The following is a 26,147-nucleotide window of genomic DNA, read 5'->3' on the forward strand; positions in this document are numbered from 1 at the left end:
GTGTGTGTGTGTGTGAGAGCCCCAGCTACACCACTTCAGGTTCCCATCAGGTTCTTTGGTTAGATCCCCCTTTGGTAATATGATTTTTTACCACCCCCCGCACACACACTCACACACACACACACACACTCACACACTCACACACACACTCACACACGCACACACACACACTCACACACACACACACACACTCACACACACACTCACACACGCACACACACACACACACTCACACACACACACACACACACACGCACACACACTCACACACACACACACATCATGAATAGTGCTTTTTTCCTTCGAACCCCACTTTGAGAAGGCGACCTCCTACTCAGCTTTTGTATTTGTTTTCTTAAACAGAACTTTTTTTCTTTTTGTTTTCTTGTGTAGGTGGTGTCAGAAATAACCCTGACTCTGCGCTCAAATTAATGCCCCTGAGCCCCCCTCCCTGGGTCTGCCCTGCGAGAAGCAGCCCCCTCCACCTCTCTACCTCTCTTTCACTCTCTCCTCCTGCATCTCTCCTCTCTTCTCTTTTTTTCCTCTCTCTTTCGTGCTGTCTGCTTGTCTCCATCCTCTATCACTTTCCCTCTCTCTCTCTTTCGCTCCCTCCCTCTATGACACTGTCAGCTCTTTGATGTCAAAAACAGCAACAGCTGCTCCCACAAATCCCCTTTTCCGCCAAGCAGCCAGGGGGTGCCCCTGGGAAATGTAGTTGTTTTTTATTTTTTTAACTGTGTTGATTTTCACTACAATCTCTATCTTTTGAATGAAAACCAGGGTTTCTTTGAAGAAGAGAAAGTGTGTCATCTGTTTGAGGACGTAGTGCTTGCAGGACGCAAGGTGGTGGCGGGGGGAGGGCGGGTGGCAGTGGGAGTCAGACGTAGTGCCAGGGTAGTGTAAGGGTTAGAGAACCGGGGGGGGGGGGGGTTGCAACTGAGAGGTACGGCTGAACGATGTATCAAATCACATTTTTTTGGGGGTGGTTTTTTTTTAGCATGATAAGAATACCCACCGCCATGGAGCATATAGGGAGCTTTCATCCTTTTTCCTTTAATCAGACCTGCAGCCAAACATCAGAGGCCTTGTGAAGCGCTTCTGAGAAAGAACAACACGTCAACATATCTATCAGGAGCTGACGAGACAGCCAATCAGCAGCAAGGCCTTGCAGCTTCCACGTGATTGGAAAGACAGATCACGTGATCACTTAGGAGCTATATGACCTTGCTGCTTATTTGTTTATTTTATTTCACTTTTATTTAACCAGACCGGTCACTTTTTTACGAGGGCGGCCTGACAAGAGGGAAACCTCTAGAATGGGGGGTGGGGGGGGGGGGGGGGTGGGGGTACCGCACAAAAACAAACAGGTGGGCAGGTACAAGCAACAAAACAAATAACACCGCGGAATGTCATCAGACCATGGGGGAATCGTCTCTAATAATGGGAGGAAAAAAATTGTTATTAGCAGGATCATTTAAAGTCAGAGATAACGGCCATGTTAGTTATGAGGGTACGACGCACGCAGCTGTCCGTTAGAATGTCAGTGATAGAGATCTTGAAAGCAGGCAGGGAGATACATTTGTCCAGACTAAGGGTTTTTTTTTTTTGCAGTATCAACACCCAGAGATTTTTAAATTTTTTTTCTGGAAGAATTTCACACGGCCTCTGATGTTTGGTTGTTCACTGCCGCGTCAGGTATGAGTAAAGGAACACAACACGAAAGATCACCTGTACGCCCCATGATGGTGGTTATTCGCATTGGGCTAAAAAAAAAACCGTGATTTGATGACATCGTGCCGCCCCCACGCCCCCAGTTCGGGTTCCTCAGTCATGTTCACCCACAGCACACACAGTTGCAGCCTTGCTGTCAGTGTGCAAGAGCGCTGACAAACATGCTGTCCTCTCAGATACCAGACCATGGGGCCCATCCACACACTGGAACTGAGCCTTAACAGATACCAGACCATGAGGCCCATCCACACACTGGAACAGAGCCTTAACAGATACCAGACCATGGGGCCCATCCACACACTGGAACAGAGCCTTAACAGATACCAGACCATGAGGCCCATCCACACACTGGAACAGAGCCTTAACAGGTACCAGACTGTGGCTCTTTTACAGAATGAGGCAGCCAACAGCTCTCTAACAGACTGTGCTTTAAATGCCAGCTGTGTAAATATGGACAGGCAGTGCATTGAATGATGGTGGTTTGTCCATATTTTACTCTTTGGCTAAGGCTTAGTAACTCTGGCACTCGTGAGCATTTGCTTCATCGATCTTCCTCAGGAATCGTTCACTCGGTCGTAATATTGAGCTGGAGAGTTAATCCCCCTGCAGGCCCACAGTCACGTCTCTGACGTCTTGCTTTATTTCACCGCGTGGCTGTCTGATCAATCCTGTCCCATTCTGGAGGTTCATTTGTTTTTATTTATTTTGTTTACACTTGCGCAGAGAGTTTTAGCACTGTGTGGCCAAACTGCTGCTCCCTGCTCTTCCTCCCTATGTGTGGCTCAGTCTGTGTCAATCAATCAATCAATCAATCAGTCTTGATTTTTTTTTTTATTGCTGTACTTATAGACAGGCTGCAATATAGCATGTCACAATGGACATTTTCCAGAAGTAATCGGAGAACCAGAATTTAATCCTTTAGAAGAGCCGGTTTGCAAAAACCAGAAAAACAGGAATACCTTTTTTTTGTGTCGCAAAAATGATTCCCCGGCTGATCTCCAGAATCATGCTGGTCTGCCTCTGTCACATGAGATCAGAAGTTAGGGGCAAATGGCCTGATGTGCTTCTACACACTTTGCTTGGGGAGTTTCAGCATTTTATTTTATTTTTGTTTACTAAACTCCAGATGGGAACTTTCAATTTTAGTTTTCTCTTTGATTTACGTAGCCAATCTTCCGGTCCCTTTGAGCAGGGTGATTTGAGGGGACCCTTTGCTTGTGCTTATAAATTATATGCAAGCTGTCACCACACTGTTGTATCTACACATGCTTCTGTGTACTGTGCATGGAAATAATGTTTTCTGGCTATGGTTTGCTGGTTAAGAGTGAGCCTTATATTTCACTGAGATTCAGGAGTTTGGGCTGGAGTGTACTACCATATATTTTCAGGCAAATCTTTATTGGGGTTGAATAAAGAGCAGCTCCACATGATTTTCCATTCTGCACATATTGAGGTCCTTTTAAATCTCTTTTGCAGCCAAAAGATCAGGTCCCAGACCTGCAGGGGCTCCTGGTCCTCTGAGATACACATTTTTCCCCCTTGAGGCCTGTAACATTGGCCTCATCCAGATACAGCTGCCGGGGCCCAGGTCTGACAGCACTGCTCCAGATACAGCTGCCGGGGCCCACGTCTGACAGCACTGCTCCAGATACAGCTGCCGGGGCCCACGTCTGACAGCACTGCTCCAGATACAGCTGCCGGGGCCCACGTCTGACAGCACTGCTCTGGCAGAGCCAGGCTAGCCCTGCTGCAGCCTGTTCTTCTGCTTGGAGGGATCAGGACCAGGTCGTGGGCATGTCAATGCAGACTGCGGCTTATCAATTTTCTCTCTCCTTCCTCACTCTCTCCCTCTCCTTCCTCTTCTGCTCTTTCTCTCCCTCTTCTTCCTCTCTCGCTCTCGCTCTCTCTCAGGCACATCTATAATCCAGGTGACAGCGACAGACGCAGATGACCCTACCTATGGGAACAGTGCCAGGCTGGTGTACACACTGGTCCAGGGCCAAGAGTACTTCTCTGTTGATCCTCAGACAGGTGTGTGTGTGTGTGTGCGCTCGTGTGTGTGTGTGTGTGTGTGTGTGTGTGTGCGTGCGTGTATGCCGTATGGTTTTACTGTGTGTTTGTGTTATTGTGTTAGGGATTGTGCGGACGGCGGTGCCAGACATGGACCGGGAGACCCAGGATCAGCACCTTGTGGTCCTGCAGGCCAAGGACATGGGGGGCCATCTGGGGGGGCTGTCAGGGACGACCACCGTCACCATCCGACTGAGCGACGTCAACGACAACCCACCTCGCTTCACCCAGAGTCAGTGTTTCCACTGCTGAGAGTGTGTGTGTGTGTGTGCGTGTGTGTGTGTCTGTGCCTGTGTGTGTCTATGTGTGTGTGTGTGTGTGTGTGTGTGTGTATTCCAGTGCATGTCAGGAATGATACAGCTCTCTAGTATACACTAAGTGACTAGTATACTGTAAGTCTCTAGTGTACACTAAGTCTCTAGTATACATTAAGTCCTTAGCATACACTAAGTGTCTAGTGTACACTAAGTCTCTAGTATACACTAAGTCTAGGACTGTTGTGAAATGGGACCTTTTCTATTAGCAGGCTTATCTCAGCCTCACTCTCCAAGGAGCTCTGTCAACAAGGCAAGGTGCATCATGGGAACAGTAGTCCAGGGAGTCCACTGAAAATAGCCGATAGGTTTGCTCTGCTGTGATTGAGAACTACAGTGTCTTCTGCCGCTGTTCTGTCCCCTGGGCCTGTGCACTTCGGTTCCCCGGGGCTTTGCTGCAAATGAGAGTTCTCAGCCAGCCCACCTGGTTATGTAAAGGGCCCAGGTGAGGACCAGGTGAGGTACCTGCCCTGTCTCCCCACCTCCCCCTGGCACGCACGCGGGGGGGGGGTCAGTTACACCCCGCACTGCTCCGCACCGTGGGGGGATGCGTCTGGCGGGCGGAGTTTCGCCTGATGGCGGTACGCTGCTCTACCAGGACGGCTCTCTCAGACAGCCGCGGGCCGAGATGACAGATCTGCAGCTGCTTTGATCCTGAACGCCACGCCTCCATTTCCTCTGAGAGACTGAACCAGGACGTCGGGCGAGGGGGACTGATACCTGACAGGAATCTCTCCTCACATGTTATTTCAATTCAATTAAAATAATAATAATTATTGTTATTATATATGTGTGTATATATGTATATATATATATATATACATGAAAGATTTGAAATTGGTCAGTAGTTAAAAAAAAATCTAAAATACTAAATTGAATCTGCAACAGATGCAGTAAGTGGAGGTTTCTGTGGTCAGATGAGGTGAAACTGCGGTTTTGGGGTCTGAAAACAAAGCTGTATCGCTTTTGGAAGGCCAGGACTGGCAGGGTGTGAGTGGTTTGGAGCCCGGACTCTGGTTTGGCAATGCCTAGCTCCCTTCTCTGTAGTTCAAACCAAGCAGAACGGCTGACAGACGATTACTCAGGCAGACAGGAACAGGTACTGATCATTGTCTCAGTGTGTGAGAGAGAGGGAGAGAGAGAGAGAGGGAGAGAGAGATAAGAGGAGTGATCTGCAATCTTTGATCATAAATATTACTAATTTATTTCCACTGAGAGAGAAAGGGAGAGGAGGAAAGACAGACAGAGAAAGACATAGAGAGGGAGAATAATCTTTCCTGGGACAGTACCTAATTTGTCCTTCACAAGTAAGAGGAAAGTGAGAGAAAGGGAATGGCAGAGAGGAAGAGAGAGAGAGAGGGGGTGCAGAGGGAGAGAGGATGATAAAGGCAGTAATTTTTCCTTTAATGTGTGTGTGTATGCGTGTGTATGTGTGTGTTTGTGTGTGTGTGTGTGTGTGTGTGTGTGTGCATATGTGTGTGTATGTGTGCAGTAGAGGGTGGAATAGAGAGTGACTACTGGCTCTTTGTTCCTGCAGTTACACTGTCACATGGTTCTAAATGTGGGGCACATCCGATTCTGTGCATTTAGACAGAGATCGCGAAAGGCAAACAAGGTTAAAGGTGTTTCAGCCAATCACCTCCTTGCTAACTGAGTCTGGGCATCTCCTATTGGTTGAGCAGAGGCACGTACGTGCTGCGAATCTTGTGGTCGCTCTCCGCTGGATAAATGAGTCAGTGCAATATTCCTACAACGTTGACACGACTGTGAGAGAACGCTTGGCTGTGCCTGCACTCGAAGCTGTAATGACCCTGCGTGCATTAAACATCCTCCCTGCGTCTGAAACTCTGGCCTCAGGCGTCTGAGCTGTCAGAGAGCCTATCCCAAACCCTAACCCACACCGCTGTGCTTCCTGCTTCCTCTAGGGGGCAGCGTGAGCACCGGCCATTCGCTTCTTTTTCTCCCACGTCCTCCTCTCTTTGCGCTTCATCTCCTCCTTTCTTTCCTCCTCCACCTCTCCTCCCGTCTCCTTCTCCCTCCATCCCACAGCATGGGGTGGGGCTTTGGAGAGGTTGAGGGTGGGGCTTGGGAGAGGTTGGGGTGGGGCTTGGGAGAGGTTGGGGCAGGGCTTGGGAGAGGTTGGGGTGGGGCTTGGGAGAGGTTGGGGCGGGCTTGGGAGAGGTTGGGGGCGGGGCTTGGGAGAGGTTGGGGTGGGGCTTGGGAGAGGTTGGGGCGGGGCTTGGGAGAGGTTGGGGCATGGCTTGGGAGAGGTTGGGGCGGGGCTTGTAAGAGATTGGGGCGGGGCTTGGGAGAGGTTTGGGGCGGGGCTTGTAAGAGGTTGGGGCAGGGCTTGGAGAGGTTGGGGTGGGGCTTGGGAGAGGTTGGGGGCGGGGCTTGGGAGAGGTTGGGGCATGGCTTGGGAGAGGTTGGGCGGGGCTTGTAAGAGATTGGGGCGGGCTTGGGAGAGGTTTGGGGCGGGCTTGTAAGAGGTTGAGGGCAGGGCTTGGGAGAGGTTTGGGGCGGCACTTGGGAGAGGTTTGGGGCGGCGCTTGGGAGAGGTTGGGGGCGGGGCTTGGGAGAGGTTTGGGGCCATGGTGGGTGTTGGGAAACAGCTGAAACCGCAGTGTTCAGAGGATATTTAAGGTTCAGATCGATCTTGTAGCACCACAGGTGTTTAAACTCAATCTGCAATCCCAGCACAGCTCAAACCACCCAGCAAGCATCCCCAAATCACCTTTCCATTAGGCAGTTCTGACACACACGCACACACACACACACACACACGTACACACACACACACACACACGTACACACACACACACACACACACACACAGACACACACACACACACACACGTACACACACACACACACGTACACACACACACACACACACATACACACACACACCATCCATCCTTATACTCACACTGCTCTTGCTCACACAAACACACACACACATACACATTTTTCTGTATTTATCACAATTATTGAGGAAATGCAGCTGTCTCTACCTACTCTATGTGGGAACACAGCCTCTCCTCCCTGGGCAGCCAGGTCTGCCTGTGTCGACCTGTCTCTATCGCCAGGCTGTGCTCACTGAGTCTGTACTTCGTCAGTGTTTACCTTAGCTTGTGGTTTTTCTCTGTGGTCAGATAGTCTGCCACAATGTATTCTTGGTTTAGAGCCAAATAACACGCCAATTTTTTAAGATTTTTTGTTGAGTTTCCCGATAGGTAATGTCAATTTGTTTTTGCTGTGTTATGGTTTGGTTGATTCTGATGTGACTGTTTGGCACGGGGTTGTCCTGAGGCTGGATGGTGTTAGAAGGGGTTAGTGAACTGGGCCTCAGGACCAGCTGGCTCTTCTCTGGGCTCAGCTCTCGCCATTTCAGAACTTATTGGCTGTTTTTGGATGTTAATGAGTAGTGGTGGATATTGGCCTAATTCTGTCCTGCGGGCATTCTTTGGTGTGTCTGTCTGCACATGGAGGATGTTTTTACAGAACTCTGCATGCAGGGTTTCAGTTGGGCGTTTATCCCGATTTGCCAAGTCCTGCTTTGTAAGCGGACCCCACACTTTGCTGCCGTATAGCGCAATTCGTTTAATCGTGGATTTATATATAAAAATATAAAAAGAGGCGGAGTCTCAGTTGTGTCAGCCACTCTTTAGTCTGGTTCGCTTCTCTCCAGTCAGCCAATGAGAATACAGCGGCCCGTTCTGTCCTCTACCGCGTCCCCCAAGGCCCCCCCCCCCCCCCCCCCCGATATCACAGGCTGAAGGAAGCCGTCGCCACGGCAGCCCCCCCGCCCCCCCCCCCGATATCACAGGCTGAAGGAAGCCGTCGCCACAGCAGCCCCCCCCTTCCCGCGCACGCTGATTGCATTCTGACCGCGTCCGTCCCAGACCCCCCCCCCCCCCGCTAGACAGCTTCTTCTTTTCCTTTTTTTCTTTTTTTTTTTTTTTAAATGATCCCTCCAGCCCTTCAGGTTTTATATTCCAGTCCAAAAACAAACGGACAGCCCTGCACTGGGAAGGGAACAAAGATAACTCACTCCTCCTCTCTCTCTCTCTCTCTCTCTCTCTCTGTCCTCCTTTTCTCCTTCTCTCTCCTCATTTTCACACACCTTCCTTGGTTCATTTGTGGGATATTTTTCTGCAGTTTCTGAGTTTGAATGCAGGCAGTGAGCTGGACTCCTGCGTGTCTGATTGGCAGAGTAACCTGGGTGCAGAATATTTTTGCATAAATCTATTTCTCTCTCAAATATATTGTTGGCAACACTATTATTTTTTACACTGATTTTTTATTTTATAAGCATCAACATAAAAAATATGTGAACAGTAAGAATGACCCGCCATTTCTGTCTTGAAGTGATAAGTATGCAAATAAAATTTTATAGCTCGCATGTTTATTTTTGACCTTAAATATATGAATTTGGACACTTGCTGGATTTTATTTTGTTTGCAAATAAACTCATGGAAGGAAGCTTTTTTTGTCTGGTAGGGACGTGATCCAGAGTTTCTGGTTCAATTTTCAGGATTTTTCTTCTTTTTTTTCACTTTAGGTCAAGGTCATGCTAAGGTCACAAGTACTATTTCACACATACACACTCTCACATACAAACACTGTCACTCACATGCACACATACACACTCTCATTCACATACACGCACACGCACACACACACATACACGCACACGCACACGCACACGCACGCACACACACACACACGCACGCATGCACGCACACACACACACACGCACACACCCACGCACGCACACACACACACACACACAGTGTAGTTACATGTTGTGTGCCACATTGAACAGGACCCCATGTATTTGAGCCCTGCTGCTTTGGAGATGTTTGTCGGGGCGTTGTGAATAATTCAGTGGAAATGGCAGCCGTTTGTGTGATAAAGAGGTTCCATGTAAACACGTTCAGAAAAGACTCTCTGGCTGGGGTAGACACTGAGCAGATGTGGGGTCCTTGTCTGCTCTATGAATTATATCAATTATTAACACCAGGAAAATATATCGTCTCCTATGGAAAAATTGAATTGGAATTGGCAAAGGTTTGGAACTGGCTCGAGAGCAGTATGTGGATTTTGAGTTTTGTCTTATGCAGACCAGGAAGTTCAGATCTAAAGACCTTAATTTGATAAGCCATCCTGGAAGTGGTTTAGCATGTTTCCGCATAATTGACAAGCAAGCAGATTTAAGTGAGTATTTAGTGCTTCATTTCTTTTTACTTGATTGTGTTTAGTGATGAAGCTCAGCCCTCGTGCTCTTCACCTGAAATCATTCTGCTGCTGATGAAAAACTGTTTGTTTTCTGTTATAAACTGCTCTCTCCAACTGTTTTCTGCTCTCTCCAACTGTTTTCTGTAATTGAAAGGAGTGAATTTAACCATCTTTGTGGTAATTCAAATCTGTAGGACAACACGTTTTAAACGTACAAAAATGCTAAACGTTACTCATACACATAAAGCACTGTCTATAAGTCATTAATTCAAACTAGGCCTGCCATTAAAAGAATTGATATCAAAATTATGCCAATTTACAAGCAACAATATTGGCTATCTTAGCTCACACAAATAAAACAAGCAGTTCTCCAAAGCAATGCTGCCCAATGTTTCCTACATTATTTTAAGTAATGTAACCTGGCATTTTTGTACGTTGAAAACATGATTTTCTTCAGATATAATTTCTTTTCATACTGTGTTTGTTATGAGTAAGTGATAATAGTAATTCATATATATTTAGGCCATGAGAGAGACAGGCATACACATAAATACATGCAAATACACACACATTCTAGCTGAAAGAAACACATAGGCATGGATTCGGTCATTTTTCAGAGTAACTGATTTTAGAGAGAGTAACTCTGGTGTTAGAGAGAGTAACTCTGGTGTAAGAGAGAGTAACTCTGGTGTTAGAGAGAGTAACTCTGGTGTTAGAGAGAGTAACTCTGGTGTAAGAGACAGTAATGAATGAAGTGTTGAGTTTCTCCGTGTTGTGGTGCTTTGCTTCCCTCTCAGGCGCGTGGTCCTTCTCTCTGTCTGAGCTGGCCGTGCCGGGGGCAGAGGTTGGACGTCTCTCGGCAACAGATGCAGATCTGGGGGACAATGCCAAGCTGGAATATACCATCCTGGAGGGCGACGTGGGGGACACCTTCAACATCACCGGACTGAACCAAGAGGCTATCATCACACTGAACAAGGTGGGAGAGAAGAGAGGGAGAGAGAGAAAGGAGGACCCACACGCAGACAAACGCAGGCACACACACACTCACACACACACACACACACACACACACACATACAGGCATACTAATACTCACACATATCCTAATAGAGACACACTTGTATGCTAATACACACACACACACACATCCTAATACACACACATGTATATGTATACTAATATACAATGGATAATACACGAATACACTTCATCAAAGTTTGTCGCTCACACTCTTCGTTCATGTATGTGAATCTAGTTGTGTGTGCACGATGTGTGCCTAAACATATGTTCTCTCAGCCATTCAGACCAGAGAGGCAGATGCATGCTGGGATTTGTGGTCTGTACTGGAGCAGCATAACAGCCTGTCGTGTCTTACCTGGTGGAGACACAGGATTTTATGCTGAGACAGTTCACGCGCAACTAATGGAAAATTGAAATATGCCCCCCCCCCTCCCTGCCCCCCCATTATTTCATAGAATTAAAATAAACAAAGCGGAAAATTAGGAGCACGCTTTCGAGCTGCGCCCTGTTACACCTACACAAAGACTAAGACAGGCACGCAAGTATTTAGCACCTACACAGTTATCCACCGTGTTCAACACAGTTACTCACCGTGTTCAGCACGTTTCACTGGCCCGCTGAGTTTCAGTTGGGTTTTAGCAGTTGGGTTTGTCAGTTGGCTTTTGTCAGTTGGGTTTTATCAGTTGGGTTTGTCAGTTGGCTTTTGTCAGTTGGGTTTTACTTTTAGCAGTTAGTTTTTTTTGCTACGTAATCCTATAGGAGTGGAGCAGGTGCTTGGAGATGTAAAAGCAGGTGATGCCCCCTGTTTGGGAACATTAGGGCAGAATGTATGAATGGTACACGCCTGTAAATGAAAGTGTGTTTGAGTTGAGCTATGCTCTGTGAGTTGCAGTCTCAAGGAGTGTGGTAATACTGGCAGCTTCCCTATTTGGCCACCAGGTGTCACTGTGTGGGTAGGGTTGGCTGCTGTCCTGCTGGTGTCACACTCATTTATCCGTCCAGGAAGAGCAGGTGTCATTGTGGGCCTGTTTTCACCAGCTGATTAATGAGACAGTCTGTCCCAGGGGGGACAAGTAGGCCAAGCTGCAGTACAGCCACACTACTGCCCCCCTACAGACCGTCTGTGACATTGCAGCTACACTACTGTCCCCCTGCACACACGCGCACACACACACACACACACATGATGAGTGGAGATGGTGAGAGAAAGAGAGAAATGAGTGCTGCCTCAGTGACAGGTGGCATGCAGAGGGGTGATGGAGTGTACATCCTGAGAGGGAGAGGGAGGGAGAGGGGGAAGGAGGGAGAGAGTGATGAGTGTGTGCTCACAGTGTAAGTGACAGGTCTTCTCTCTCTAATGGGAGCCGCTGATCGATGGCTCTCGCTCTATCTCTCTCTCACTCCTTCATTTTATCATTTCTGTGAGTTTTATTCACCCTAATCTACACCTCTCCCCTTCTTCTCCACGTGTTTACATTCTGTCATTTTTCACCTTGTCTCTCTCTCTCTCTCTTTCTCTTTCTCTCTCACCTTCTCTCATTTCAGTTCAATGCAATATGCTTTTTTTTCACATAACAAAATTGTACAGTTGTCTTGCCAAAGCTTGTTGGAGGAGAGAAAGGAAACATGGAAACGGAGAAAAAAAGTCACAGTAATAATAACCCTCAAGCCTTTGAAGAGCAGGTTTTTTTGGAATGGTTTTCAGAATTCTAAATCAGGGTTCTAGAACTCCATCGCTTTCCGTCGCCTCTCGTGACTTTTACACCAGCATTGGAATGTTCTGAGCATTCCAATCACACATTAAAGGGCTAATAAATATTCTTAGATTGTATATAACACAGTAACATAGTAGTGGGTGTGTTTGAGAAATTAGTGTTTCCTTTCATTAAGTGTGCAAACACACGTCAGCTGAGCTCGTGCAGCCGTTCGTTGTCGAAACAGGAGTTTCAGTCCTGCCATGTCTGTGGGGAACAGTCTGCAAGAGCCAGCTTTCCCTCGTGTTCCACTCAAAGTCCCCATCGTGTGGACTAATGTCACAAAGTGATATTAATATCTAACAACATGTAATTACACACTGACAGATCAAAACCTATGAATACACACTGCATATCAGCATGGTATTTATCACGGTTGATAATATACGCAATAATTGGCTGGACGCTTGGTTTCTAATAAATTTCCATTAATACATTTAGGATATTGATTGAAATCATTTTCTCATCTGTGGCTTTTAATCAAATATATTTCTAAGAAATTGTCGTACTTAAAATGCTCCACATTGACGACCATTGTTTGGAGTTCTGAGAGATTTGACGGGCTTCAGTGGCAGCGAATGAACATTCAGATACTAGGAGGTGTAACACTGGCATGTGTGAAGTGGGGTACTCACTGTAAGTCCCACCTACTAGTAAAAAAAAAAAAACACCCAGCTGATTGGTTTAAAGTGTGTTTTTTTTTTTCTTACTGCTGATAGCTGGCTCTAGCTGACCGGTGTAGACGGGGTGCTGCTGGCTCTAGCTGACCGGTGTAGACGGGGTGCTGCTGATTAGTTTGGGCCTTGAAATCCCAAACCAAGCTCTTCGGCTGTAATTTCTGGTCTCTTCTCTGGCCTCTTCGCTGGGCTCGATGGGCTCGATGGGCTCGATAGGCTCGTTTGTCTTGTGTTTGGTGTGGTGGAGCCGAAGCTGTGTGTATTCATAGGTCTTCACTCTGGTGTGTTTCTTTTGCACCTCTGCACCTTGAACTGATGCACTTGTTGTACGTCGCTCTGGATAAGAGCGTCTGCTAAATGCCTGTAATGTAATGTAATGAAGCTGAAGCTGAAGCTGGGGAGCAGCCGCAGAACGGCCATGTTTCAGCGCCGCTTGACTTCCCCCCGGTGGCAGGAAGCGGTGACTGTGTGACCTTTGACCCCGGCAGGCGGTGGACTACGAGGCGCGCGGCGCGTACGCGTTTGCGGTGGAGGTGCTGAACCCCGCGGTGGACCCCCGCTTCCTGCGGCGCGGGCCCTTTAAGGACCGGGCCTCGGTGCGCGTGACCGTGCTGGACGCCGACGAGCCGCCCCGCTTCTCCCGCCAGCGCTACCTGCTGGACGTGCGGGAGAACTGCGCCCCCGCCTGCGCCGTGGGCCGGGTGGGGGCCGTGGACCCCGACACGGGACAGAACAGCAACATCAGGTCAGCCCTGGGCCCGCTGGGCTTTCCGTCCCGTGCATGTGGTTCCTCTACTCATCTGTCATAGGGGCGACATAGCTCAGGAGGTAAGACCGACTGTCTGGCAGTCGGAGGGTTGCCGGTTCAAACCCTGCCCTGGGCGTGTCGAAGTGTCCTTGAGCAAGACACCTAACCCCTAACTGCTCTGGCGAATGAGAGGCATCAATTGTAAAGCGCTTTGGATAAAAGCGCTATATAAATGCAGTCCATTTACCATCTACTTCTCTCTCTTTCTCTCTCTCTCTCTCTCTCTTCTGCAGATATTCCATCGACCCCCAGTCAGACCCGGAGGCCCTGTTTCGCATCGCCCCTGACAACGGACTGATCACCACGGCTGTGGAGCTGGACCGCGAGCACGAGCAGTGGCACAACATCACCGTCATCGCCACACAGAGAGGTCAGGGGTCACCATCGCCACACAGAGAGGTCAGGGGTCACCATCGCCACACAGAGAGGTCAGGGGTCACCATAGCCACACAGAGAGGTCAGGGGTCACCATCGCCACACAGAGAGGTCAGGGGTCACCATCGCCACACAGAGAGGTCAGGGGTCCCCATCGCCACACAGAGAGGTCAGGGGTCACCATCGCCACACAGAGAGGTCAGGGGTCACCATAGCCACACAGAGAGGTCAGGGGTCACCATCGCCACACAGAGAGGTCAGGGGTCAACAGCACCACACAGAGAGGTCAGGGGTCACCATCGCCACACAGAGAGGTCAGGGGTAATGTTGTTCTATTGTCATGGTGACACTGAGATACTGTTCTAACGTCATGGTAACGTCATGGTAACGTTGGGGTAATGTTGTGCTACTGTAATGGTGATGTTGCGGTAATGTTTGTCTGTTGTCGTGGTGATGCAGCAGTGTTGGCTTTGTGCTCATCTCAGACAGCCCCGGTCAGGTGTCCCGGGTGGCGGTTGCCATAGAGACCCTGGACGTGAACGACAACGCCCCGGAGCTGGAGAGACAGTACACAACGGCGCTGTGTGACTCCGCTGCAGCAGGGCAGGTGCAGGAGTGTGTGTGTGTGTGTGTGTGTCTGTCTGTCTGTCTGTCTGTGTGTGTGTGTGTGTGTGTGTGTGTGTGTGTGTGTCTGTCTGTTTGTGTGTGTGTCTGTGTCTGTCTGTGTGTGTGTGTGTGTGTGTGTGCGTGCGTGAGTCTGTTTGTGTGTGTGAGTGTGTGTGTGAGTGTGTGTGTGTGTGTGTGTGTGTGTGTGTGTGTGTGTGTGTGTGTGTGTGTGTGTAAAGGATGGCAGTGGGCTGGTGAGGGGATGGCAGTTTCCTGCCTTTCAGGAGGCAATGATGCAGTTCCTCTGTTCTCCTGCAGGTGGTGCTGGCGCTGCGGGCGGTGGATAAAGACAAAGGAGGCAACGAGTCGCTGGTTCACTTCAGCATCCCCTTGGAGTCCAGCGCTGCTCACAACTTCACCGTCAGAGGCACTGGGGGTACGCCTCTCTCTCTCTCTCTCTTTCACACACACACACACACACACACACACATAGTCTGTCTCCCTCCTCCACTCCCAGCCTCTCTCTCCCTCTCTCTCACACACACACTCTGTCTCTCTCGCTCACACACACACACACACACACACTCTGTCTCTCTCGCTCACACACACACACACACACTCTGTCTCTCTCTTTCACACACACACACAGTCTGTCTCCCTCCTAAAACGTATATATATAGTATGTCAGAGATAATCCTTTTCTTGATAATCATGGTACATATTATTCTAATGAATATTATACCATTGCAAAAACTATATGAAGTAATAGCAATAAGAATAACCATTTCAGCATTGGCAGTGCACACTTAAAATTTTATAATTCTCTCTAAAATCAGTTAGAATGTTAGCCACATTTGTGACTCTAATATGAACAGTGAAACAATTATTGTGATTTAATAAAAGTAATGCATTTTAATAGCATAAACAAAACTATTAATTTTACTACAGAGTTTTAGATTGGGCATGTATAATGAAGTCAGAATATTATTTAGTGTATAATAAAGCGTGGAGAAATCCAGTACAATAATAATAATTCATAACATGACATGCTACCAAACTTAGCCCGAGGCCAATTGCCATTGGTACTCTCTAGGCAGGTGATAATCTCTTCAAACATACTGTCATGTCACAACTAATAACACATTGAGCTTTAAAGATATTCTGCATCATAGAGTGGTTCTAAAAAGCACAGCTGATATATTTATATATATATATATATATATATATATATATATACACATTCCTGTTGTTGATTGCTCAACCTGTTCAGTTGGATCAAGCAGTACATGGAAACTGTGCTTTACTCATTAGTATGGTTGCCACAAATTGCCATTGGAAAAATAAACAACTGCGCAATTACACAATTTACAACTCTTACACACTTCAGCACTTCTGTCACCCTAACTCCCTCCCTCCATCCATCTCTCCTTCTCCCTCAGATCCAGATGCACATTAGTTCTATCATCAGGAAAACTAAACATGTTACCAAAACATGTAGTGAAATTGAAAATAAAGTATAACTGCTTTGGGAAAAGTCTTTCTCTATCTCTTTCCCCCTTAACATTCCCCCTTTCTCTCTCTCCCCTCTCTGCTCCCTCTCTTTTCTCTCTTTCTCCCCCTCTCTCTGGAGGAAGCAGGGCAGATTATTTATGCATTTTGGTTTGTACCTGACGATGATAACAGGTGCAGCGATATGTTTTATCTTGTGAACATGGTGTGATAAACAGGATTATGCGAGAAAGGACAAAGGAACTTTTAAATCTCAAATCTCTCTCCCTCTGTCTCTCACCCACTCCCTCTACCCCCCCCCCCCCACTCTCTCTCCCTCTCTCTCTCCCCCCCTCCACTCTCTCTCTCTCCTTCTCTCTCTCCTCTCTCCCTCTCCCTCCACCCCCCCCCCTCAGGCCCCACGGCCAGCCTGGTTCTCCTCTCCTCCCTCTCCTCGCTCCCTCGTTCCCCCTCCTCCTCCCTGACGCTGCAGGTGCCACTGGTTCTGAAGGACAGCCTGTCGGGCCTGAGCAGCACTGGGACGGTCACCGTGTCCGTCTGTCCCTGCCTGCAGGGCGGGGCCCGGGCGGGGCCAGGGGACGGGGACGGCCTGGCCGAGACCGTCTGCCTGCCCCTCTCCTCCTCCTCTCCCTCCCCCGGCCTCAGCACCGCCGCCCTGCTGGCCATCCTGGCCTGCATCATTACCCTGCTGGGTAAGAGCAGCCACCGTGTGTGTGTGTGTGTGTGTGAGTAAGTGAGTGTGTGTGAGTGTGTGTGTGGTGTGTGGTGTGTGTGTGTGTGGAGTTGTGTGTGAGTGTGTGGTAGTGTGATGTGTGTGTGTGTAGTAGTGTGTGTGTGTGTGAGTGTGTGGTGAGTGTGAGTGTGTGTGTGTGTGTGATGTGTGTGTGTGTGTGAGTGTGTGGTGTGAGTGTGAGTGTGTGTGTGTGAGTGTGGTGTGAGTGTGAGTATGTGTGTGTGTGAGTGTGGTGTGTGAGTGTGAGTATGTGTGTGTGTGTGTGTGAGTGTGTGTGGTGGTGTGTGTGAGTGTGTGTGTGAGTAAGTGAGTGTGTGTGTGTGTGTGTGTGTGTGTGTGTGTGTGTGTGTGTGAGTGTGTGAGTGAGTGTGTGAGTGTGAGTGTGTGTGTGTGAGTGTGTGTGAGTGTGAGTGTGAGTGTGAGTGTGTGTGTGTGTGTGAGTGAGTGAGTGTGTGTGTGAGGGAGTGTGTGTGTGCTATAATCTCTCTCTCTCTCCCCCCAGCGGTGAGCGCGCTCTCTCTCTCCCTGCGCAGACAGAAGAGGGACTCTCTCTCCCCGCTGGAGGAGGATGATGTCAGAGAGAACATCATCACCTACGACGACGAGGGCGGCGGCGAGGCCGACACGGCCGCCTTCGACATGGCCGCCCTGCAGAGCGCCCCCCACAGCACGCGCCGGGGATACCGCACGCTGGACAGCAGGAACATGTAAGGGGGAAGCTTCCTGGCAACGTGTACTTCCTGTCAGCATTTACTTCCTGTCAATGTGTACTTCCTGTCAGCATTTACTTCCTGTCAACATGTACTTCTTGTCAAAAAAAATTGCTAACAAGTTGTTATATTGAAACTACAATTGCATGCAGGCAGGCTAGTATGGAAACTTGAAATGCCAGAATGCAACCATTTTTGTAGTTTCCAGAATGCAGCCATTTTTGTAGTTTCAATATAGCAACATTGGAAATGAAAAATGCATTGGAAATCTGCCAAGGGGACGCATGGCTCAAAAAGCGAGCTCCCTTCGGGGTTTTAGGACTCAAACTGTAACGCTGGATGGTTGATGCGATGTGGCGGGCGGGGCGTGTTCACAGACGGTATTCTGGGCGGAGCCAGGAGAGGGGCCGGACGTACAGCTGGTCCCAGAACCCGGGCCTGGGCTTCCCCAACACAGCCGCCGCTCCGCTGTATGGCCGCCTGTGCTACAGCAGCCACACCCTGCCGGTGCTGAGACACGCCCACGGCCACGCCCACGGCCACGCCCCCTTCGAGCCGGGCCTGGCGGACCCCGGGGACCCCCGGAGAGAGACGGAACCGGCGGGGGCCGCGGGGGGGTCGGACAGCGGGGCCCCCCCCACCCCCGACTCAAAGGACAGCAGCGAGCCTGGATACCACACGCACAGCCTGGACTGGGTACGAGTTTAGTGTGTATAGTGTATATAGTGTGTATAGTGCATAGTGTGTATAGTGTATATAGTGTGTACACTGACTATAGTACACAGTGTTTATATAGTGTGTATATTGCATTGCATTTAGTGTTTATAGAGCACAATGTGTATGTTGTATATAGTGTGTATAGAGTATATAATGCAGTGTGTGTATAGTGAATATAGTGTGTATAGTGCATAGTGTGTATAGTGTAGTGTGTATGCTGACTATAGTACACTGTTTATATAGTGCTTAGTGTGTATAGTGCATAGTGTGTATATTGTATAGTGCATAATGTGTGTATAGTGTGTATAGTGTATATTGTATAGTGTGAATAGTGTATAGTGTGTGTATAGTGCATAATGTGTATATAGTGGATAGTGTATATAGTGTGTATAGTGTATATTGTATAGTGTGTATAGTGCATAATGTGTATATAGTGTATAGTGTATATAGCATATAGTGCAGACTGTGTAAAGCCTGCCTGTCTCTGGTCTCCCAGGCTGATTCCCTGGTTCTGACGCGGTGCGGTCCGGCCGCGGTCCGGAGTTCCAGCGGCAGCAGCTGGGCGTGTGAGTCCGCGGGCCGCCAGGGCGTGAGGGCAGGACCGTCCCCGACACGAATCAGCACCGGCGCCTCGGCCCCGTCCCTCCCGGGGAGCCTCGCTGCCATGCCCCTCCCCCACGGCAGCCACGGCAGCGGCGGGGAGAGCCAGGCCGCCGCCGGCTTCTGCCGCAGTAACAGCGCTGGCCAGCAGGGGGCGCTGCAGGAGGGGACGCTGGGCCGCCACAGGCTGGCACAGGGGGGAGGGATATCTCTGGCCGGGACTACTTGCAGCGTTTACCCTGAGGGGACGGGTCTTATTCCAGACTGGGGGGACAGGGTGGGGGTGAGGGGGTACGGCCTGGGCCGTAGAGATATGTTACCCCACCTGCTGCCCTTCCCGGGGCAGAACAGGGGGGTGCTGGGGCAGCTGGGGTACGGCGGGGGGCGGGGCCAGGGCGGAGGGAACTCCCTGGCCGTGCGGGTGGGCGAGTTCCTGAGGCTCCGCCTGGCTCAGGTGACCTTCGACCCCTCCCTGCCGCCCTACGACTCGGTGCAGATCTACGGCTTCGAGGGGGAGGGGTCGCGGGCGGGGTCGCTGAGCTCGCTGGAGAGCGAGGGGGAGAAGGAGGGAGAGAAGGAGGGGGTGGAGGACTGGGGTCCTCGGTTCCACAGGCTGGCCGAGCTCTTCCAGGAGAGAGAGCGAGAGAGGGAGGAGGAGAGAGAGAGGGAAAGGGAGACAGAGATAGAGGCAGACAGAGGGGAAAAGGAAGAAGGGGAGGGAAAAGGGAGGTCAAGAGATGAAGGGAAACAGGAATGAGAGACGGCAAGAAAAAGAGAGAGGAAGAGTGAGAGAAGGAAAGAGAGAGAGAACAAGGGGTTCAAAAGGAAGGAGCGAGATGAAATTTAAAGAGAAACTGCGGCAAAACAGAGGAAGAGAGGTTGGATCTTTAGCAATAACCCTTTTAAAAAAGCAGTCGTGCACAAATCCCCAGAAGAGATCTTTATCAGCCAATCAGAATCAACATAGAACGTTCAAAACGAAGCCCCTTCCCCACAAGCTAATCGGCCTGCACATATGTAAACACGCACACACATGCGCACGCACGCACACACACACATGCGCACGCACACACATGCACACACACACACACACACGCACACACATGCGCACACACGCACACACACATGCGCACGCACACACACGCACACACACACGCACACATATGCGCACGCACACACATGCGCACACACACACACATGTGCACGCACACACGCACACACACACATGCGCACGCACACACATACATATGCAGACACACAGTTAAGACTAAAATGTGAAAAGAGAGAATGGACAAAAAAAACTGGCAAGGAAGGATAAACAGCAAAGAAGCAAAGATGAGAGGATCACTGACTGAGTGTCACTGTGGAGAGAAAGAGAGAGGGAGGGAGAGAGAGAATGAGAGTGTGATAAAGAGAGAGGCCACACAAGAACAGACAGAGGTAGAGAAAGGAGAGATGAGGGTGGCAGAAAGGAAAAAGCAGGATTTGAGGATGAAGGAAGAGGGTAACAGAGTTATCATGCGATTATGTAAAAAAAAAAAAAAAGAACCTTTTACTTTTACACATCTCTGCTGGCAGGGCATTGAATAATTCAGCTCCCTGCTTCGTTCCAAGTGAAAGTTATGAAACATTAAATTCTTGAAAAATTGATTCTTCCCACCACACCAAAGCCACATTTGTCGAAAAATAGACATTATGAAAAATTAAAAAAAATATGTTGTGATATATTAATACACCCCAGTCTCATCCCATGGACAGTCGCTGCGAGTTCTCCAGCGGGACGGGAACGCGACTGACCGCAGATAGCTCATGGCATTAGCGCGATTCGGCAGCCACCCGCGGAATGATTTAAACCGTCCGCACTGGCATGTTTAACGATTTGCGATTCACGGAAACTCCATCGTGACAACTGCGCTCCCCCGCGGAGCTTCGCAGAACGGATCCGCACGGACGCTCCACCGGTAATCGGTGAGACATTTAAAGAGCACCGGAGGTGTATTTATTAAGCATGATTGTGAATTCGCACTCCTATAATTATTTTAGATCGAGCCGTAAAGAAGCCGGAGTTTACTTTTAAAGTCCCTCGCCGCTCTTTGATAAGTATTTTAAGAACTGACAGTGCGAGCGTAGATCGGGAGGAAGGGCGATCCGTAAATGCGTTGGCCAGCCAAGCACCTTCCCTGGGTTCCGTTTTAAGACAGAAGGCCTCGCGGCCCCGGCGGGATTGGGCGCTGGCGCGAGCTGGTCCAAGTCCGAGCACCTGTCTGACGGAGAGCGACGCGCTGCCGCGAGCTGCTTTAGCGGTACTCCAGCAGGGGCGGGCAGGATCGCTGGGTCTGCTGCAGGATTCCTCGCCGGCTGTTAACGTCGTTAATTATTTAAGGTAATTAGCCCAGTCTTTTCTGTGATATGATTTTGAGACCAGGTGTGTTGTTAAGCTCCTGAATGAGCTCGTGTCCCTAAAAAAAAAAAAAAACAAACAAAAAAAAAAACCTTTCACTGTGAACTGGCCTGTGAGTGAACAGAGCTATCTCGCCCACTGAAACAAAACCCTGGGTTCCAGACACAAGCCCCCCCTCCCACCCCCATCCCCACCCAGCCACCCAGCTGAGCTACAGCACTCGTTTCCATGGTGATAACAGAAAAGCAGTGAGCAGGGACGCTCCACCTGTCATGCGGAGTCACCGCTTTGTACAGAATGTCATGATAGTGATGATGATGATGATGATGATGAGGAAGACTATATTTATCATCATAATAATGGGAAAGGAAAAGAGCAATGTTTTTTAAGGGCACTAAGTTTGTTGAAGTCTCCAGTGTAAATATCACTAGCCATCATCGCAAATGGAATGATTTTTTCGATGTTTGAAAAAAAAAAAAAAAAGAAAGTACATTCAACCAGCCATTTTCAAATAAAAAAGGACGTTATAAACACCGGAAGACACAACTACACCTGAGAACTGAACAAGAACCATGACACTGTGCTGGACCTGACTGGACCAGAACCACTGTGTCAGAGAGTGCCCTCTGTGCGTCCTGAGGGGCCCCTGGTCAGCGCGGGGTCAGTTCCAGGCATAATCACACACCCTCACACGTAACAAGCCATTATTCGTCCTTCAGTAGACTCCCGTTCGCCCTCCGACGGCCGCGCCATGTCAGGAGTAGCTTTGCATGCAGCGAGGAATAAGAATAAACGTTCCACGTTCACATCCCAGAGTTCCGTATTTTCTTCAGTCGGTCAGACCAGCCGGTTTTTTTAGTGTGCTACGAGGCAAGCCACTCCTTCAGAAAGAGGAGACTTTTTTTTATTTGATTAAATTATAGTGGCAGATTAAATCGTCAGGACCCTCATTTGTTGAAGTGGGGACACCCAGTCACTGAAACGAAACTATGTTTTTGGCAAATTAATGAGATCAAAGGCGATGTGAACGGTGAGGAACCAAACCTGCATTTTGTTGAAATTATTTTTAAGGAAAAAAAGAACCAATCTTTCGTTTCGTAATCAATCGTTTCTCACCTGTAGTTCTGTCCTCCAACAGCAAGGGGGCGATATAGGGCTTCCTGGAGCAGTGAACACATAGCGGTTCCTTAATCACCTCAATAGACCATTAAGTTGCCACAGCCATCTTTTCTGAGCAGGGTCAGTGTGGGTGCATGCTTTGGATGCAGCCCAGCACCACATCTGATTCAACTAATAAACTAATCGTGACCCTTGATCAAGACCATGGCTAGCTGACTCAGGCACTTACCTAGTGCTGAGCTGGAGCTAAATCAAGCGTCCGCACCGGGACGTTTTTGGGATTCGATGCGGCACCCCTGGTTCAGAGGTTCTGTGGTCCATAACCGCAGAAGTTTCTTTGCGTGCCTTTCACTCGTCTCCACCGGCTGCGCTGACGCCAGGGCCTGCAGCGGCGCTTCGAGAGGCTGCCGCAGGGGGGGGACACATCCACATCCCTTCCAGGGCCACACCCCCTGGGGGAAACTCAGTCCGGAACGTGAGTTTAATTCAGTTTCGTATCTCCTCGTGAACCCAGCGTCTGCTTAAAAAGAAAATGGGAGAGCTGGACGCTGAGGCTGCATATCACTGTGGTTACGGAGAGAAGCCGTGGAACTGAGCTTCCTTTAGTGAAGTTCACTGAGTGCCGCACCCTCCCCCAACCAGGGGACCTCAGTTTGGATTGTACTTCTTGGTGGCTTAGCACTAGCAACGTGTTTAATTTGGTTTTGGCACACCCCGTTTTATTACTAAAGAACAGGAGGTTCGGGTGCTTGTATTACAGTACTTGCCACAGCGTTGTGCTTGGCCACGCCCCCCTAATTAATATTCAGAAGATGTTGAGTTGTGAGTGGTTGAGCCTCATTGGTAGGGGAGCTTTCAGCATTAAGAGCACGGCCCATTGTCACTTTAAAATCTGTGACGCTGGGAGAGGGTCACGTGACCAGGGTGGCAACACCTGGAGCATGTAACAGACAGGATCGTCACGGCGACAGCACATGGGTGTAGCACAGGGGGGGCGGGGCGCCACTCAAACACTGGCCCCACCCCCTACCCACAATGATAGGACACTTCTGTACTTTGACTTCTTTTGTTTTTGTTTGGTTTTTTTTTTTTTGTAAATTTGATTAAAGAGGATGGATTTTGGGTGGGACTCGCAGCCTTCTGTGTGTTCATTGGCTGAGTGGGTGCAGTGGGATGGCGGGGGATGCTGGGAGGGGGGTACGGGGTGGGGGGGTATGGGGGGGGTCTCAGTACATAAATAAACCTGCTGAGAGCAGCTGACGGAAGGAGGAATATCCGTGAACACATCAGCCTCCTCGTCCACGCGCAGCATTCCACAAACGTGCAAACACTTCGGTTCACGTGTTAAAAGGGAGTGTGCGCATAATACAACACTACACACACATACTACACACACACACATACGGGCACACACACACACTCACACACACACACACACACTCACACTACACACACACACACACATACACACACACTACACACACACACATACGGGCACACACACACACTCACACACACACTCACACTACACACACACACACACACACACACTCACACTACACACACACACACACATACGGGCACACACACACACACACACTACACACACACACACACACTCACAGACACACATACAGGCGCACACACACACTCATACACACACACACACTCACACTACACACACACACACACACACACTACACACACACACACACATACGGGCGCACACTCACACACCACTCACACACCACACACTACGGCACACACACTCCACACACTCACACACACACACTACACACACACACACACTCACACACTCACACTACACACACACATACGGGCGCACACTCACACACTCACACTACACACACACACACACACACATACGGGCGCACAAACACACTCACACACACACACACACACACACACACATCACAGCATGCAAATCACACTGCATTTTTGTCCCCAGACTGCAATGTGCACTGTGTTGATTTGTGATCCACTTCATTTTCCCTTCATCCTTTCTTTTTCTCCCTCTCTCCCTCTGTCCCCCACTCTTTTTCTCCCTCTCTCCCTCTGTCCCCCACTCTTGAGCGTGAGATAGGCCTGGGGCACTTAATTAAACACAGAGCAATCTAATGAGATCTCAGTCGAGACGAATGGCCAATGAGCTTGCACCTTAAGAGGCTCCCCTAACTTCTCAACATGGAGTAGAGTCTGTGTGCTCTCTGCAGATATACGCCTCTCTCTTTCTCTCTCTCTCCCTCCCCCTCCCTCGTTCTCTCTCTCTCTCTGCATATATATATATATTTCTCTATCCTTCTTTTTTACTCCACACTTCGTCCACCTCTCTGTCTCCGTCCTATCCTTTCCCTCTCCTCTCCCCCTCTCTCCTCTTTTACTCTTAATTTCACACTCATTCCATCCTTCCTCCCTGCTCCCCCCTCCCTCTCTTCATCCCCCTCCCCCCCCTTTGCTTTCTCCCGGCTGCTGTGTGCGATGCACTCACTGGTTCGTTTGAAGTGAGAAATTAAATCTTCATTAACAATCTTAATTAGTCTTCGATTTTTTTCCCAAGGAAACTTGACAGAGAATCTTTAGTGCAGCGGAGAGAAAAATGAGCTGAGGGCGAGCGAGGGGCGGGCTGTCAGGGAGAGAGAGAGTAATATCGGGTGGAAGGAGGGAGCTTTAAATGAATAGCCTTGCAGGAATGATAAAAAACAAGGGTAAAAAAAATGAAGGGGGGAGAAAAATTGAGAAAGATAGAGAAAAAAAGCCAAAGAATAATATAAATAAATATGGTGGAATATTTCATTGCTACCCCCCCCCCTCCCCACACACACACACACACACACACACACAAATCACATCAGCTGGAAATGAACTAGTCAGCCAGAAACATTTTGAAGGTCCTAAGTTGAGAACATTGTTTTCACAAGCACAGGAGAGGAGTGTTAAACAGGCCAGAGGCGTTGGCTGGAGCCCTGGGGGCCCCAGTCTTATCCCAAAGGGCCGGTGTGGGTGCAGGTGATTTGCTTTAGCCACAGCACTACGACACCCAATTCTACTTATCAAGGCCTTGGGTGAAGACCATGTGACCCACACCCACCCCTGCCCTTTAACCTTGCTCTAGCCTGTGACATCACTGCACACATGCCCTGTAAACGTTCTCCAGTGTAACAATGTACAGTCTATAGTTATATTTACAGTTATGATTATCATTTATCATTCAGCAGAAAACCTTTCCATATGACAGATTTGTAATTGAAAGAGGTTTTATTAAGACGCGCCGTTCATCTTGGGCCTGGAGTCTCACCTTTTCTCTCCTTCCAGTCATCTCCCCACCTCCTTCTCTCCCCACCTCCCTCTCTGCCCACATCCTTCTCTCCCCATCTCCTTCGCTTTGCCTCTCTTCTCCCCTTCTCCATCCCCGAACAACCCCCCCCCACCCCACACACACACACACAAACAGTCCTTTAAATTTGACGGGTCAGTATCTTTGTTCACCTCCATTTAAGGTCATCTGAACAGTGGTGAATAACTGGCTAAAGCTGCGTCACATTGTGCTGCCTTAAATAAAAACCCCTGACTCAGGACGGCCGTGGATGAGGTGGGTAAATCCCCAGCGGAACACAACAGGGCTACAGGGTGAAACCAGGGCAACCGCAAGCCAATCAAACGCAAAGCAAGAGCGGCGAAGCCAGGAGCCGGGTACACAGAACCCAGATTCTTTCTTTCTTTGCTCTTCCTTTGACATTT

At 49.2% G+C, this 26,147-nt stretch overlaps 1 protein-coding gene across 1 annotated transcript in view; it reads left to right on the plus strand.

Moving 5' to 3' along the window:
- LOC135254179 (cadherin-24-like) overlaps nucleotides 1–23,517 on the plus strand; it is a 53,388-nt gene extending 29,871 nt beyond the window's left edge. The window contains exons 4-14 of the mRNA XM_064334161.1: nucleotides 3,643–3,762; nucleotides 3,866–4,033; nucleotides 10,154–10,335; nucleotides 13,299–13,555; nucleotides 13,852–13,988; nucleotides 14,479–14,600; nucleotides 14,918–15,035; nucleotides 16,504–16,800; nucleotides 17,344–17,548; nucleotides 17,929–18,247; nucleotides 18,765–23,517. Of these exons, the coding sequence (XP_064190231.1) occupies nucleotides 3,643–3,762; nucleotides 3,866–4,033; nucleotides 10,154–10,335; nucleotides 13,299–13,555; nucleotides 13,852–13,988; nucleotides 14,479–14,600; nucleotides 14,918–15,035; nucleotides 16,504–16,800; nucleotides 17,344–17,548; nucleotides 17,929–18,247; nucleotides 18,765–19,625 (2,786 nt within the window). The 3' untranslated portion in view covers nucleotides 19,626–23,517. The remainder of the gene's footprint in view (nucleotides 1–3,642; nucleotides 3,763–3,865; nucleotides 4,034–10,153; nucleotides 10,336–13,298; nucleotides 13,556–13,851; nucleotides 13,989–14,478; nucleotides 14,601–14,917; nucleotides 15,036–16,503; nucleotides 16,801–17,343; nucleotides 17,549–17,928; nucleotides 18,248–18,764) is intronic.
- The last annotated feature ends 2,630 nt before the right edge of the window (nucleotides 23,518–26,147 follow it).

Source organism: Anguilla rostrata, chromosome 4 (genome assembly GCF_018555375.3).
Source record: "Anguilla rostrata isolate EN2019 chromosome 4, ASM1855537v3, whole genome shotgun sequence".
NCBI classification, from domain to species: Eukaryota; Metazoa; Chordata; class Actinopteri; order Anguilliformes; family Anguillidae; genus Anguilla; species Anguilla rostrata.